Source organism: Mobula birostris, chromosome 26 (genome assembly GCF_030028105.1).
Source record: "Mobula birostris isolate sMobBir1 chromosome 26, sMobBir1.hap1, whole genome shotgun sequence".
Lineage (NCBI taxonomy): Eukaryota > Metazoa > Chordata > Chondrichthyes > Myliobatiformes > Myliobatidae > Mobula > Mobula birostris.
The window spans coordinates 30566779-30583372 of record NC_092395.1 but is presented as its reverse complement, the minus strand read 5'-3'; the positions used below and the strand labels follow the sequence as shown (position 1 = coordinate 30583372).

Sequence of the window (16594 nt, the reverse complement as noted above, 5' to 3'; positions counted from 1 at the left end):
AGATCATTGATATAGATGACAAATAACAATGGACCCAGCACTGATCCCTGTGGCACACCACTAGTCATAGGCCTCCACTCGGAGAAGCAATTCTCTACTACCACTCTTTGGCTTCTTCCATTGAGCCAATGCCTAATCCAATTTACCACCTCTCCATGTATACCTAGCGACTGAATTTTCCTAACTAACCTCCCATGCGGGACCTTGTCAAAGGCCTTACTGAAATCCATGTAGACAATATCCACTGCCTTCCCTTCATCCACTTTCCTGGTAACCTCCTCGAAAAACTCCAATAGATTGGTCAAACATGACCTACCACGCACAAAGCCATGTTGACTCTCCCTAATAAGTCCCTGTCTATCCAAATGCTTGTAGATTCTGTCTCTTAGTACTCCCTCCTATAACTTACCTACTACCGATGTTAAATTCACCAGCCTATAATTTCCCGGATTACTTTTCGATCCTTTTTTAAACAACGGAACAACATGAGCCACTCTCCAATCCTCCGGCACGTCACCCGTAGACAGTGACGTTTTAAATATTTCTGCCAGGGCCCCCGCAATTTCAACACTAGTCTCCTTCAAGGTCCGAGGGAATACTCTGTCAGGTCCCGGGGATTTATCCACTTTAATTTTCCTCAAGACGGCAAGCACCTCCTCCTTTTCAATCTGTACAGTTTCCATGATCTCACTACTTGATTCCCTCAATTCCATAGACTTCATGCCAGCTGTATACATGTGTACAATTGAATGATAATAAGCCTAAGCTTGAATTTGATTTGAAGTAAAACAAGGCGCCTTGACAAATGCTGAAAAATTCCTTTCAATGAAACGCAGTGCAAGTAACGTTAGAAGCTGTCAGCTTTGCAGTTCGGGGAGAACCGTTTGGCCAAAACAGGAACATTGTGTAATGTTGAAGTTGTAGAAAGCAAAATATATGGTAGACTTCCAACTTCCAACTTCCAAAAGTGCTGTAAGTCAATTAATAACTTTTGAAGTGTAGTCGTTGTTTTGAGGACATTGCAGCCACTTTGTGCACAAGAACTATGGTGAGACAATGCCCAGTTAATCTCTTTTAATTGGGTGATATGTTATCCACAGCATTTGGAAAACTCTTCTGCTTTTTGAATAACCCCTTGTAATCCATCTTGGCATCTGTTTCAATCCTCATCTGCCTGAAATGAATGAACCTCTGATGTTTGATTCATTTCTGAAATTTCTCTGTCATGACAAGGGGTAGTGTATGCTAACTCTTCTGCACTTGTCTGCATTTGCCACTTGGTGAAATTGTTTGAATAATGCAGTTGTGTAGGAGGACTTTTATAAAGAAGGTCATTTTCTTCTTAACCAGCCCCTCAGGATTGAAGATGACTTATCTCCACTTTAGTTTTCTGTGTTCTCAGTGCCAACTGTGCACTCATTCATGGAGAGGCCAGGAGATAGCTGATGGGTAGGTGGGAGGTGGTGTACTCTCCACTACTAGCACAACGCCTCGGTGTGATCTTGTATATAGCCTCGATTTCTCAGTACTCTTCCAAGTGCTCCTCCTCAATTCTGACTGGTCATCAGTTAAAGCCCCAAAAGTCAGTGGAGAAGATTTGGTAATGCTGGAAATATGCTTACACATCACTAGCTAGCCTTTCACCAGTGAAACCCATCAGAATTGCCAGTTTTAATTAAAGGCACAGCTTCTTTAATATGAGAACAGAAATCCAAGCTGATGGAGGTCAGGCAGCAAAGGTGGAGGCAAAGGGAGAGTTGAAATTCTAGGTAACCTTTCTCCTCCACAGTTACGGTCAAATCTGCCAAGTTCTTCTAGCAGCTTGATTTTGGCTCCAGATCCCAGCACCTGGAGCCTCTTATGTCTCCCCCTACATCACAGGAGCAGAGGGAAGTTGACTGGGTCACACTGGAGATGGATGTTTGGTATCAGGAAATTTACTTTATTGCTGGCATAGTGCTGTGTACATACGTCTACTGATGCCTCTGGGCACATCTTCAGTGATGTTCCTGGAATCATCGGGTATTTCGGGTCTTTCAACATCATACAACCTCCTCCAGGTGACCCAGCCAGGGCTGATCAGACCCCAGCTTGTGTCCAGATGGCTAGCTACTTATGACTCCATGGCTCCCCTCTTTTGAGCCACAGCCATCTTGAGGCCCTCTCTGCCGCATCAGTGGTACTGCGGATGGCTCTCCTCTTCCTCTTTCCCTCGATGCCCAAATTGCTGAAGGCTCTAGCTAAGGAACGGGCTGCAAATCCCTACAACCAACCTCCACTGGGAGTGTCATGGCTTACAGCTTCCTATCAACCCCTCCCTTCACCGTTGCCTCCAGAATTTGGTTAACATTTTCATCAAACTGCTTCCACAGTGAAGTCATGTTAGCTGCAGGCCATTTGATCTGCCTCCTGTTGGACTTCATGTTAGAGGGATTAGTTTGCAACACTTGGAGGTTCCGGGCACTATGGGATGACTCTGGGCCTGGTCCCTCCTTCGTCTTACCAGGTTGGACACCTGCGCGTTGTGCTGCTCCTGGTCCCGCCAAACACTTCATCCTCGCTTGGTGGACCTTCAAGCCACGATCGTTCTTGTAGATTTTGCCACATGCACACTGCTTCCTCCGTCTTCTTTCTGCAGTTCACACCTAAATCGGTAGTTAATACTTTTGCTGGCGAGGTTAAAGGGAACACCTCCCTGATTGTTGTCTGTCTGCATAGCTGGTGTTAGTTAAAAACATACCGAATCTTAATTGTTTCACAGACTGGCAGCAAATTGTGGACAGAATGGGAGGGGACATGGAGAGACTTTATGGTTTCAAGAGAATGAATTGAATTGTAAGAGCTAGTGAGGAGGAAATTTGCAAATGCTCCTCTCTACCCAAGTTCCTATTCTTGATCTGATCAGCAACTAAAGGCTGTCTCTTTCTTTAAAAACTACTTAGAAAGGAAATTGCCACCAAATTCTTAGCAAAATTTGCCAGATTTTATGAAACATTAGCATTACTATCAAATGATTTAATTATTACAGTGGAAGTTTGGATGTTTCTGCTGGATCCCACCCTGTCACTAACGCTCAAACTTGATTTCCCACAACCACCAGCAAAACGTACCTTGCACTCCTGTGATCCCCTTTGATTATTAGTGCTTTGGTATTTTGATTCAACCAATGTCGCCCATGAGATGGAGAACTCTAACTTTATTTTTGAACGGAGGTAAGTTTCTGTGCTCATTGGGGTAATCTCCTAAAGCCTTATGAGTAGGAATCAGGTATAGAATTTTGCTCAATGATTTTCCATTGCAGAAGAAACTGGAAATGCTCAGGTGTTGAAAGGCGAGACCCCTGTGCATTGTTCCACCAAATAGTTGGTGGAACAATGGGTTTGAGAACTATAAATCCATTCATAGCTCCTGTAGAGTAATTGTAATCATCATCGGTTGCCCAATGGGTGGCTCTTCTGAATTAAGTGCTTGTACTCTTACTGCAGTGACTGAAGAACAAAAAGAAGGTTGGTGAGCACTGTCAGTGCACTGCACAGTCCTATAGGTCAGTGTGAACCCCTTGACGATCATATTTTGGAGAAGAATGAAGGAGTTATCCTTGGTGTCTTGGTCGTTATTTACCTCAATCAACATCACACAGTCCATTATCACAGCTTTGTGTAGCTTTCTAATGGTTAGGCGGTCCCTCAAGATCAAGGAAGACTTTTTCCACTCTAGTTTAGTGGGTTCTGATATGGCTGATGAAGCCAGTGTGGGGACCACTGACTTGCACATGATAGGACAGGCTGTGACTGGTGAGGTACGTGAGTGGGTAGTCTATGAGGTGGTACCCTCTTTCTGCTTCTATGTGCTCCTTACAAATGGACATGGTTCTCAATACCATCCTGAATGCTCCTCCTAACTTTGAGAGATCACGAGCTAGAAACTCCCAGGAGTCAGTGGCAACACAGTGGGTTCTGGTTAACTGGGACACACTGGGACCAGAACGTTTTGGCCCAATTAAGCGGCTGCCCCAATAAGCTGAAGTTTCATGGAAATAACTAAAGAAGTATAAAAAGACAAACTACCATTTAACCGAGTAACAATTTGTGTATTTAAGTGAAATACAGAACCAATTAGAACACTACCAACACCACTACGGTTCTGCTGTGTATTAGTTCGTAATAGTTACAGACAGAGGAAATCATCCAGAGTACGATGCGATGTTCTTTTGGTTGATTGTAAATAAACAAGATCAGCATAGGCACCTAGGGTAATTTTTTTCGGCTAGTGCCAAGTTTTCCTGGCATCTTGGCAAAGGTCTGAAATATTTTAAAGTCAAAGTAAAAAGCAAATTGATCAAAAATCACTCTTTCTAGAATCAGCACCCATCAGCCTAGATGGATAACGTAACACAAGCGCATGTTGTTTAAAAATTGTTCACTCTGAGCACCATGTCTAAAGGCAAAACAAGCACGTGTAAATGATAGTAATTAGAAACTGCTTGGCAACAGTCTCCTGTACCAATTAAGCGGCGTAGTGTCGCAAATAAACGAAAGGAACTCAGGCTACCTTCTCAATTAGTTTTTGTTCTTTAAGAGTTGGCCCAAATAAGCATCTGTCCCAATTAACCAATGGCCCAATCAACCAAGGTATGATGATTCTCAAAGAGGCTTTGAGCACATCCATCAATCTTTTCTTCTGTTTGCCTGTTAATTTCTTAAACTCAGAGACGACACAGAGGGATCTGGTGTCAGTCAATTGAATAATCTGGCCTACCCCAATTGAGTTAAATATGTAACTAGGACCTCAGTGCTGAGATTGGCTTGGGAGTGGTCACTGATGTTGGTTAAGTTTCCTTCTTTTGAAGTTGTAGGGATTTGCAGAGATGGCAAAAGAGGCAGCAGCTCCTCTCTCTGCCAGCTGTTGGTATAGGAAGAAGGTGTGGAGAAAGAAAGATGTGTCGTGGTTCACCCCAAGCAGCTGCGTGACAGAAGACTTTGATCTGAGGGCTGTTGCCAGGGACACACACACAGAACGTTACGTGCCGCTGGCAGATCACCAACCTGGTGACAGAGGCCCTTTGGTCTGCCCGACAGCTGTTGGCCTGCCAGCCCGTCGAAATGCCCAAGGAGGAATGCTGCTGACTGGCACATTGCAGGCTGTGGGGGTGCTCGTTGGGGGACGCACTGAAGTTTGGTGCAGCCTCCGCAACTGCTCAGCGGAGAAGGGGCACAGTATTGTCTTCTTCTACTATTGAAGAGGGAGGTGCCAGGTTGAGTGAGGAAGCCTCTGAATTATTGTAGAGTATACCGCCACAGGAATGGCAGCACTGGTATTGATGTGTAGGAATGTGATAGAACTGTACTGAAAGCCATGAAGGACTATGAATGTAAAAGTGAAAAGGCATTGCACAGTTTATTCAAGTAAGTTATTTTTTATTATTATGAATAAAGTTCAACAAAAAATGCAGAGGCTGCATTGGTTTTATTTTTAAATTGCATTAAATGTTACAAGCTACTTTAGTGTGACTTGAAATCACATTCTGATCCATCCTTTTATATATCTGATGTGGTAACGTTACCATGAAGATGCCACGATGGGTAAGGTGTGCTAGTGGCCTGCTGTTGGTAATCCAGGTCTCTGCAGTATAGAGGAGGGCAGGGATCACTGCCTCCCAGTAGAGCACGGGACCTATGCCAGTTCTGAGGTCTTTATGTTCCAACACCCTATGCTGACACATTAAAGTGGTGGTGAACCTCGTCACTGATGTCTGCTCCCATCCAGGGGTGGCAGGCAATTCCCCAGTGTTCCAACCGTGACTGTGCTCCTGATGTACCGTCCCAATGTTTAAATATGAGAGGCTTAAATGGCTGTAAAAACGCATCTCCTTTTATACCGTTGCAGCTGTTTTTGTTCATTGTCTGCAAGATGATTCATATGAATTGCTGCCTCCTAACTGTGGAACGAATTCCGTCAGCCTTGTGGGCAAAGTACAGAATTTCCACCATAAAATGTGCAGGGGAGAAATGCATAAACTGCACACATTGCGTCAAACCATATGGAGCATGGAACCTACTGCTGGCAGCTGGCATCAGCTCCGCTTACCCATCACAGCATTGTGGTTATATTACCAGATCAGTTATACAAAAGTATGAACCAATTATCAAACTACACTAAAGCAGCTTATGAACTTTAATTCAGTTAATTAAACACATCTGGAATAAATAGTTTGTTTAAGAAATGTGTCAAAAATGGCATTAGAGAGTTATTAAAAGCAATTCATTTACTAATGCTTTCAGAGGAATGTAGTTGTGCTTATTGTCACTGGACATCATTTGATGGGAAGCTCAGGGTGTCCTAGGACCACACATCTTCAGCTGCCTCATCGATAAACATTCCTCGATCATAAACATTCCTTGCTCGTAAACATCAGGAGGCACTTGTTTACTTATTGAGATGCAGTGCGGGATAGGCCCTTACAGCAATTTGAGCCGCACCACCCAGCAGCCCCCGATTTAATCAGAGCCGAATGACGGGACAACTTTCAATGGCCAATTAGCTTACCAACCAGTACGTGCTTGGATTGTGGGAGAAAACCAGGGCGCCCAGAAGAAAACAACGCGGTCATGGGGAGAATATACAAATTCCTTCCAGACAGCAGCGGGAATTGAACTTGGTGACTGGTACTGTAAAGCATTGTGCTGACCACTATGCTACCGTGCTGCCCTGTTTCTTTGTAGTAAGATCTAGCTGACATGTGTCAAGCAATGGCTGTCACTAAACATCACTAAGAACGTAGAAGAAGAAGAAGAAGAAAGCCCTTAACTCTGAGTGGAGTCATCGGAACACCGTCATGACGGCACTTTTTTAGCAGGCTTTCTTATTTTTCCAAGGCCGAGTTGCTAGCTCCTTTACGCTCAATCCAGCACAGATGGAAAGCGTGCAAGGGAGCCGGCTGGATTCGAACTCGAGAGTCTTCGCTCTGAAGTCCGACGCTGATGCCACAATGCCACCAGCTCGCTAACTAAGAAAATAGAAAACCTTTAATATACCTTTTATATTATCATTGCTAAATCCCTCAACCTCACTATCATGGAGATCATTGTTGACCAGAACCAAACTAAGCAGACAAGCTCGATACCTGTGAAGGTAGTCTCAGACAGCATACTCAGGGGATGGTAACTCATGTCATAAGATCATCTATATACAGTGAATTAGGAAAATGGTGGGATAATCTCCAGTTGTAAAATAGCTTTTTCCCCAGAGCTATAACTGCTCTGAACCAATCGATCAAGCATCATCCATAAATTTGTTATATTGCTACTTTAATGTTCTGCGAGTCTGTGGTGGCCAGTGCGATCATGTTTGCTGTTGTGTGCTGGGGCAGCAGACTGAGGGTAGCAGACGCCAACAGAATCAACAAACTCATTCGTTAAGGCCAGTGATGTTGTGGGGATGGAACTGGACTCTCTGACGGTGGTGTCTGAAAAGAGGATGCTGTCCAAGTTGCATGCCATCTTGGACAATGTCTCTCATCCACTACATAATGTACTTGTTGGGCACAGGAGTACATTCAGCCAGAGACTCATTCCACCGAGATGCAACACAGAGCGTCATAGGAAGCCATTCCTGCCTGTGGCCATCAAACTTTACAACTCCTCCCTTGGAGGGTCAGACACCCTGAGTCAATAGGCTGGTCCTGGACTTATTTCCTGGCATAATTTACATATTACTATTTAACTATTTATGGTTTTATTACTATTTAATTATTTATGGTGCAACTGTAACGAAAACCAATTTCCCCCGGGATCAATGAAGTATGACTAATACTGGTTTTATGGTTGCTGGTTGTACTGGCTGGTTACTTGATTTTATTTATTGTTTATTTATTTTATTTGTTGTTTTATAGCATTGAGTATGGAAGTTGCAAACTCATTTTCGCTGTATTGGTGCATGACAAATTGTACAATGACAATAAAGATATTTCATTTCATTTCATGATGAGTATGGCTTCAAATCACTCAGAGTTTCCACCATGCAGGGCAATAGTTCCACTATATTAAACATTCACTCCCTCCACACCTCCATATACCCACAAAACACACTGCAGCAAGTTTGTCAGCACTAGCTGGGACCTGGGTGCACAAGAGCAGGAACATCATCACTCCTCAAATGATTTGAGTTTGGAGATCGATTCAATTCTTTCACTGCCACTGTGCCAAATTTATTGTAATGCATTTTTGAGAATCAGACTTCAGTGACCAAAGATGCCAGTTCTCCACTGCTGCCCTTGGGGCAGTTAGCAATGACGAATACTGGTCTGATGGTAAAGTCTTCATCCTAATTTTCGGGCAATGTTGCTGTGCCTTTTTAACAGGTGAGATCACAGTTGCTTCCTGCAACCCGCCTGCTCCTATCCGAAGCTGAGTCAGTGCTACCTTTTTAGCGAGAGCTGGCGGAGATTTATAATGAGTGCAGTCTTGTGCAAGGAGCAATTGTGGCACGGGGTGGCTGAGGTCGTTGGGTGACGGGAACAGGTGGACGATATTCCGATGAATGGTGGTAGTTACGGACTGGATGAATCCTGGTGAAGGGATGAGGCATAGCCTGATCTGTGGGGAGACTGATGTGTGAGAAAATGACACCATTTTGGACTTGGCGTCCTAGGAGCGAGCATGTGCTTATTTTCATTCTGTCTATTTGCGAAGTGTAGAGTACTCTTTATTTATTAACAAACAAAACCAATTTAAAATGGTGACAAAACTGACCTATCAAACCTCTCCACGCTCATGATAACTGGAGAATCACAATTAGATTCTTTCTCCACAGCCATCCCCCTACGTCTGCCCTCTGTCCCTTACACCCCACAAATCCACTCCTCAGTATGTCATCTCCTGACAGATGCAAAAATATGCAGAAGGCCCTTGACAAAATAGGCAAATATACTCTGGGAAATTTCCTCTGACTTACTCAGTTTCTTTTGGTGAATCAGTAGAATTTAACTTAGGATAAACAGGGGAATTATTTAACTGATGTAGCATGCTAGTATGTGAGTATCTGGCACTCTTTCTGAAGATGCCAAAACATTTCGTTGTAATTAAGTGCTATTCCTATCTGTGAAAACCTCAGATGCCTTTAGTGACTTGTTGAACTGCAGCCAGTTAAATTACAAATCCTTTAAACTGTGACCAGCTAGTGGGTTTATTCATAATTTTTCGTCAGATGTTTGCTTAGGAGCAAGCTATTTGTTTTTCTTTCTAATCAATGTTGAAACATGCAAGCACAGTCAAGTTGACTGAAACAGTATGAAGGTCTCTGCATACCTGTGTTTGACAGATTTAGTACAAGTGTGTCTCTTGTTTCTGCTCTCCGCTCAACGGCTTGGATTGATCCAGCTTTCCACAAGGCTTCGCAGATGCTGCAGGAAGCAGGGTGGCAATCCAGTAAGAGGTTAGATCACATAATCAATACTTTTGTTAAAGATTTGCCAGTTTTAAAGAGGATCTTGAAAGGAGTGGAGGAGCTGGAGGGTTGAAGGAGGGAATTTCATGTGGGAGGGAGGTAGCTGGAGAGACGGGTAGTACTTGTGTCGAAAAGGAAAAGGTTGCAAAGGAGGAAGGGAAGGTAAGGTTATTCAGCTAGGAGTAGTTTTGGTGTATTTAAGTACTACTGAGAGAAGATTTAAATATGAGGATAAAAGAAAATTGATAGCAAACAGCTGGAAACACTGCCGGTCAGGCAGCATGTACAGAAAGAGAGTCAAATGTCGCAGGTCAGACCCTTTGTTAGAAAAGTTTATGGCCTGAGATGTTGATTTTTCTCTCCCTGCAGATGCTACCTGACCGGCTGAGAGTTCCCAGCAATCTCTGTTTTTATTTTGAACATGTTCCAGTCTCTGTCGTTGCTTGACTTTCATTTTAAATGTTGAGACTTTATGTGGAAGAGGGGGTGTAAAGATGTGACTTGGTGTGGGATATAATGTGGTAAGCAGAATTTTGGAAAATGTGAAATTTCTCGTAATGGACAGGGTTTATACAATAATTGAAGCCCTGACGGTGTTTACTGCATCCTCTTAAAAAAAAAGTAGAGATCCAGGTAATAGTAGAAAACGATGATTAGAATGTAAATGGACGATAAATGTAAGTATGAAATACAGCAACATAAAAATTCCCATCAAAGTTATTTATTCCTCAGCTACTGGACAGTATATGGGTTAGGTGCAATGCAACTACGTATGGTTACAGTGAACATTTCAATGCCATACTTTCTAATCCTACTCTATTCTCATTCACTAATCAGATTCCCTTGTCCCAGGTCTTGGTGTAGATAAGTTCAATGTGTAGCATGGACACGATGGGCTGATGGGCCTTTAACTCTGTGAGGCTGCTTTCTCTAGATAACATTTCTTCCCTCAATTTGCAGAAGAATCTTTACGGAATGGAAACTAATGTGTTTCTAATTGAATAAATTATAGTCCATAGTGGATTAATCAGCCACCTGTTTGTACAGCTACAGCCACCAGTAACTGTGGGCTTTAGAAAGAACCATGTGACCTGAATGTCTCATGCTTACAGAGTTAAAGCATAAAACATTTTATACATTTCTTTCAACTCATTTTCACTGTTACTTTTTGGCTTCCTCTCCCCTTCCCCCTCTCCCTCTCCTCTCCCCTCCCCCTCTCTCCTCCCCCTCCCCTCCCCTACCTCTCCCTCTCCCCTCCCCTCCCCCTCCTCTCCCTCTCCCCTCCCTCTCCTCCTCCCTCTCCCCCTCCGCTTCACTCCCCTCCCTTTCCTCCTCTTCCTCCCTCTCCCCTCCCCTCCCCTCCCCCTCTCCCCCTCCCCTCCCCTCCCCTACCCCTCCCTCTCCTCCTCCTTCTCCCCCTTCCCTCCCTCCCTCTCTCACCCTCTCTCTCTCTTTCTCCCTCTCTATACTGAGTGTGGGTGTGTACATATATATATACACACACTTTCTCTTTATACCTTTCTCTCTCTGACTCCCTCTCTCCCTCTCTCTATAGCCTTGTCACTCACTTTCTTCGATATTTTTCATGCTTCTTTTTCTCTCTCTCTCTCCCCTCTCACTCTTTTTCTGTCCCTGATGCTTTGCCTGTCTCTGTGTGTCAATCTCTCTGAGTCCCACTGATCTGTTTTTATCAATGATATCTGTCTGTCTGTGGTAGTATCGATTCCCTGTGGAGCTGTGTCCTGACGCCACATCGCCATGGACGCATGTACAACGTCAGGTGCAATGAAACCGTTGTCCTCTGTGAGCCCCTGAACAGACGCTCAGGGTCATGAAAGCCCTCGGTCTGGGACCCTGTGATAACGGTGCCTTGACACAGCATTTCAGGGCTGATGGGTAAGGTGGAGCACCGAAGGACGTGTTTTAGTCCATTGCTTGTTCAGGTGTCAATCTTTGATGAACTCTGCTTCAGACAGAGAGGCTGGGCTGTGCAATATCCCAGTGCACTGATAGAGGGCTACTTTATTTTGAGGCAGATACCGTAGCAGCAGCAAACAGTCGCCTAGGTAGCGGCTTCTCCAGGTGTAGAACTTGGATTAAATCTGAAGACCAAATATTCAGCGCAAATATCAGGACTTGAAACAACAGCTGAGATAACGTGGCAGAGTGGCTCACTCATTGGTCGTTTTTTTAATTGACAGAAGACATTGGAGCTAAACAAGGAAAAGTCTGCATTTGAGAAATGGGGCCCAGCAAGCCGAATAATATTCCTGAGGGACTGTCCAAATGTATTTTACAGATCATGGCAATTATCAAACATTTTCCTTCCTCCTCCAATTGCTTCAATACTTAGTACTGTGCTAAATTAAACATTTTTGGGGTGGCTTTGATTCCTAGTATGAGTATCCTGAAATGCCTACCCATCCCTTCAACACATCACCATTTCATCAAGGAGATTGTTTCTGGGCCTTCGGCCGGGCTGCAGGGCAACTACCACATTGCTTGGGAGCCCTCATTTCTACTTACTCCCTACCTGGTTTTGGATCTGACTCCCAATCAGTACTAGCTGGCTCTCCTTTGTTCCCTCCTCTCCGTCACTCAGAGCATCTCAGGCAGGGGTTTGTTGCTCACTTGTTTGACAGGAGTCGGCTGGGATTGGATGCTGGCAACTCCCTGGAGCTTTGGAGAGGCAGCATTAATCTTTCTCGTATTGATTTTTCCCCATATCAAAGGCTACAGACGATAAACAAACAGCAACACAGAGTATGGTTCCTGGGAGAATTTCAAAAATTCCCAGAATGTCATTTTACAAACAGAATTCATTTATTGGCCATTGAGAGTAAATATAACCTAATATTTTTGGGGAGAAGCCGACTGGATCGAGTGGAACAGGATCTTACATCTCACACAACTCCATTTTCCATTCACTTCATTGCTCTGTAAAATCTCCCAGGAGGATAGGTAGAAATGCTCTGAACCCGTACAATTCACATTCTCTGAGCCAAATGAATCTTGTCTGTTTTAAGTCAGCAGCTCTTAATAACCCAGTGGCTAGGTCATAATCAGAGGGTGAAGTCCTCCAAGTTAGCTTGTTTTCCATTTCCATTTCATATTCCATCAGGTAGTTTGTTTCTGGGCTTTGGGCAGCACTGTGCCATGATTACCACAGTGGTGGTGTGCCCTCGTTTCTATTTACTGCCATCCTGGATCTGGACCTGACTCCCTGTCTTTCCAAGGACAGCTCACTCTCCGTACCTCTGAGCATCACCTGTTGGCACAGCCACCATTTATGAGGCCTTTGCCGTACAGCCCTGCCAAAGGCCCAGAGACAAGCTCACTGAGGAGATGGTGACGTGCTGAAGGGGTGGGTAGGCATTTCAAATTACTAATATAAGGAATCAAATCCATCCCAAAAATGTTTAATTTGGTACCGTCCTGGAACAATACTAAAGGAAGAAAAAGTCTCACAACTGTCATGAACTATAATGTACAGTGTAAGAATTAAGTCAGTATTTAGCCTTGTTGCTTCTTTCTACAATACACAAATTTGTAAAATATAGATTGTACCGTTACATTTCTACCATGTTTATTGCAGGTTGCCTGGTTGGCTGGAACTGCGGCTACCTGTTGATTTCATGGGCACTCTGAATGTCTGAGGGAAGATGGAGCAACCTGCGCGAATGAATCTGAGCATACCGGGTAAGTACCTGAGCCACTTCTGGGCGAACAAACTGGCCTCCCTTCGCTGGAACTGCAGCCACCTTGGCGGCTTCTGTTGTGCCTGTTAAGTGACAGATATGCCCTTTTACAGGTATCTATTTCCATTCTACGTCTGGATGCTCCGAGGGATTCCTTAAACTCCCACAATGACCCCGGGGTCACCACCTTGAACTCACCGACTCCTGTTATTCTAAACTTCCATTTCAATCACTGAATGTTGTACTAACCTCCATTTAATTAAGATTATGAGTAGACAAGGCCAGCACAAGTTGTGGCAGCTTCTGAAAGGTATTGATTGGCTGGATGACTGGAATTCCACCATTAGCCAGGCTTAGAGCAAAATTGCTCTATATTATACTGCTAATCCAGTGTTCTTTTCCCCGTACTATCAGCCCATCATAGTCACACGATGAAAAATAATCACAGATAAGGAAGCTGATTTGAATGTAGCTTTCAAACACATTTCAGTATCATTCAATTTCTTAAGTGTCAGTTGCCTGAAATCAGCTGTGGCTCAGTGGTTAGCTCTGGTTGAAGAGTCCTACCATTGAGCGGCTTATAGCAATACAGGCAGAAGCTTTAGTGTAGGATTGGCTAAGGTGCTTCAATGTCAGGGATACCGTTGTTTGGGTACAATGTTAAACTAAGCCTCCGTCTTGTGGTTCAGGTGGATTAAAACTGATCATTTTCAAGAGGAAAAGAGGACTTACCAGAGTGTACTGGCTAACATTTACTAAAACTGATCACTAAAACAGGTTATTCTCACTGGCAAACAACAGGAATTCTGCAGATGCTGGAAATTCAAGCAACACACATCAAAGTTGCTGGTGAACGCAGCAGGCCAGGCAGCATCTCTAGGAAGAGGTACAGTCGACGTCTCAGGCCGAGCCGAAGGGTCTCGGCCTGAAACGTCGACTGTACCTATTCTCACTGGCTGTTACTGGCAGATTGCAATTCTATGTTTTGGATGTTACTCGAGTGACAACCCTTAAAAAAAAACACTTAATTGACTGGAAATGGACGCCTTGAGGTTATGAAAGGAGCCACATAATTGAAAAGCTTTTTTTTAAGTGATTCCAGAGTTCTTGCCTCCACATTTCTGTCTGGAAGTTGGTTTCACATGTCAATCATTACCCATGTGAGGAATTTCCTGATATTTATCTTAAGATTCCCATTTAGCCATTCCAATTTGTGCTCTTTACTTCTGTCGTTTGCCCTAGAGTAGTCATAGCCATCTAAATTTATCTTTCTATGTCATAGCTATCCAAATTTTTTAGTCTTAAGATTGATTGAAAGTGGTGTTTGAGTGCAACAGGCACAATTATTTCCCTATGAATGGCTGTAGATATGTGAGATGTATTTTGCTTTTTATAAATTCAGTAACTATCTTCCATTTTCTGTAGATCTGGGAAGCCGTACAGCCTATAATGAGTTGGATGACAGTGAGAGGAGCCCGTATGCTGTTGAAACACCATATGGGTTCCAGTTGGATCTGGATTTCTTGAAATATGTTGACGACATTCAAAGTGGAAACACCCTAAAGAAAGTGAGCATTCATCGCAAACCAAAGATAAGGCCATCAACAAGCACTAGTGGATGGACCTCCACAGAATCACTGTCTTCCTCGACCAGTGAGGATGTTAAAGCTTTGCCAACAACATCAAAGTTTAGAACTCACACAGTTGCTTATGAAATAAATGATCCTGCGGCAAATCAGCCCTCAAATGCCACGTCGCCACCACCAATCAATAGTCTTCTTCCACCCCCTTCTCCAAGGTCTTCTCTGAGGAACATTCGAGTGGAAAAGACTTTGCTAGAGACTAGTCGAAGGCTTCAGCAGGAACAATCATCCACTGAGGATTTACCGAGGTATGGACTGTCAAGCACTGGATCCAAGTCAGGCATAAATTCGCACTGTCAAAGCCAAAGCTCCCCATCGGCTCAAAAAAACACTGCTGTAGGAAATGGTGATGTTAACCCAGTGTCAAATCCTTCATTCACTGGCTTCTTCAGGTTTAGCCCCGTGAACTCAGGGAGGAGCTCACCGGTCACAGGCATCACACCAGCTCACCTTCAGCACATCCGGGAGCAGATGGCAGCTGGCTTGAGGAGGCTGAAGGAGCTCGAGGAACAAGTGAAGGTGATCCCTTGTCTGGAGAGGAAGCTGACTGCAGTGAATGAGGAGAAGCAGCAGCTTATCACGGAGCTGAAAAAAAGAAAAGTCTGTAGTCCATCTGAAGCACTTCTCCTTCGCCAGCGGTCGTACAGCACAGGGAATGTGGCTCAGTACCAGCCAGATACCAAGACAGTGGTGGACCTTCATATTGATTTAGCTGGTGACAACAATGAGAAGAGGTCCAGTAAAATTAAAGAACTTAGGCGACTAACAGAGAAATTGACGCTTGTTGATAGGAATAAAATGTGCTCTAAAGCCACTTCTCTGGCAATGTCTCCAACTTCCCCAAACAAAAATGTGCTGTTGAAGTCCGTGGGTGCAGGGGAAGAAAGAGACATGAATGACATTGTCTTCTACTACAAGTCAGAGAGACCGACCGAAGAGGCAGCAGTTGGGACAGAAGTGGAGGTGACGCATGTTGGCGTTGGAGTTGTTGAGACAATGTTGGGCTTGACGACTGAGGCGCAGGAGGAAATTGAATTTCTGCAAGAAATTATTGAGAGCCAGAAAGCAAACATCTCAGTGATTGAAGCAGAGTTGGAGGAGGCAACTAATGAACTGAACAGCCTAAAGCTAAATGCACCACTAGTCTCCCGCAAGAAGACCGTTGATGCCAGTGTGATGGTGCAGCCACACATGGTCAATGTCAGCATGGAAGCAAAGATCCCAGTCATGAGTCGAGCAGCTGGTGACCACTTGGAGATTGCAGATGCTTGTGTGGACTTTGCACCGCAGATGTCTAGCATAGGAGTCAGCTGCTGTTTACGAGTACAAGACGTCTCTGTGGGTCCGGATAGCCCAATTACACAAGAGGACATGGCTGATCCACATCTTGCGGAGAGTTTGGATGTTCATAGTCAATGTAAAACTGGATTTAGACGGGAAGGGGCCGGTGAAATACCCGAAGGTGACATGAAGATGAATACTATTGAACTGGTTACAAATGGCAGTAGTAAACCAGTAGAGTGCAGTCCAACTATAGAAGTAAAAGGTTATGACACCGGATTTAAGGACGGAGTGACTAGAGTGAACTTAACAAAAGACACAGTCCAAGAGAAACGTGTTGCGGTAAAACTCTGCAGCACGTCTTTGCAGGTTGTGTGTGAGAGGAAAACAAATTGCCAAGAAGGTGAGCAAAAGCCCCTGGAACCACAGTACACAGTCAGTCCCACCAAAGGTGAGTGTGTAGCTCAGTACCACCTTGTTGTGATCTGTTATAGCCCAAGATTTTGTTAAGTACCTGGTAACTTTAAT

General features: G+C 44.1%; 1 protein-coding gene across 3 annotated transcripts in view; it reads left to right on the top strand.

The window, feature by feature from the left end:
- kank3 (KN motif and ankyrin repeat domains 3) overlaps nucleotides 1-16594 on the top strand; it is a 73169-nt gene that overhangs the window by 22214 nt on the left and 34361 nt on the right. For all 3 annotated transcript variants that reach the window (XM_072244169.1, XM_072244170.1, XM_072244171.1), the window contains 2 exons: nucleotides 13040-13143; nucleotides 14568-16517. In XM_072244169.1, the coding sequence (XP_072100270.1) occupies nucleotides 13107-13143; nucleotides 14568-16517 (1987 nt within the window). In that variant the 5' untranslated portion in view covers nucleotides 13040-13106. The remainder of the gene's footprint in view (nucleotides 1-13039; nucleotides 13144-14567; nucleotides 16518-16594) is intronic.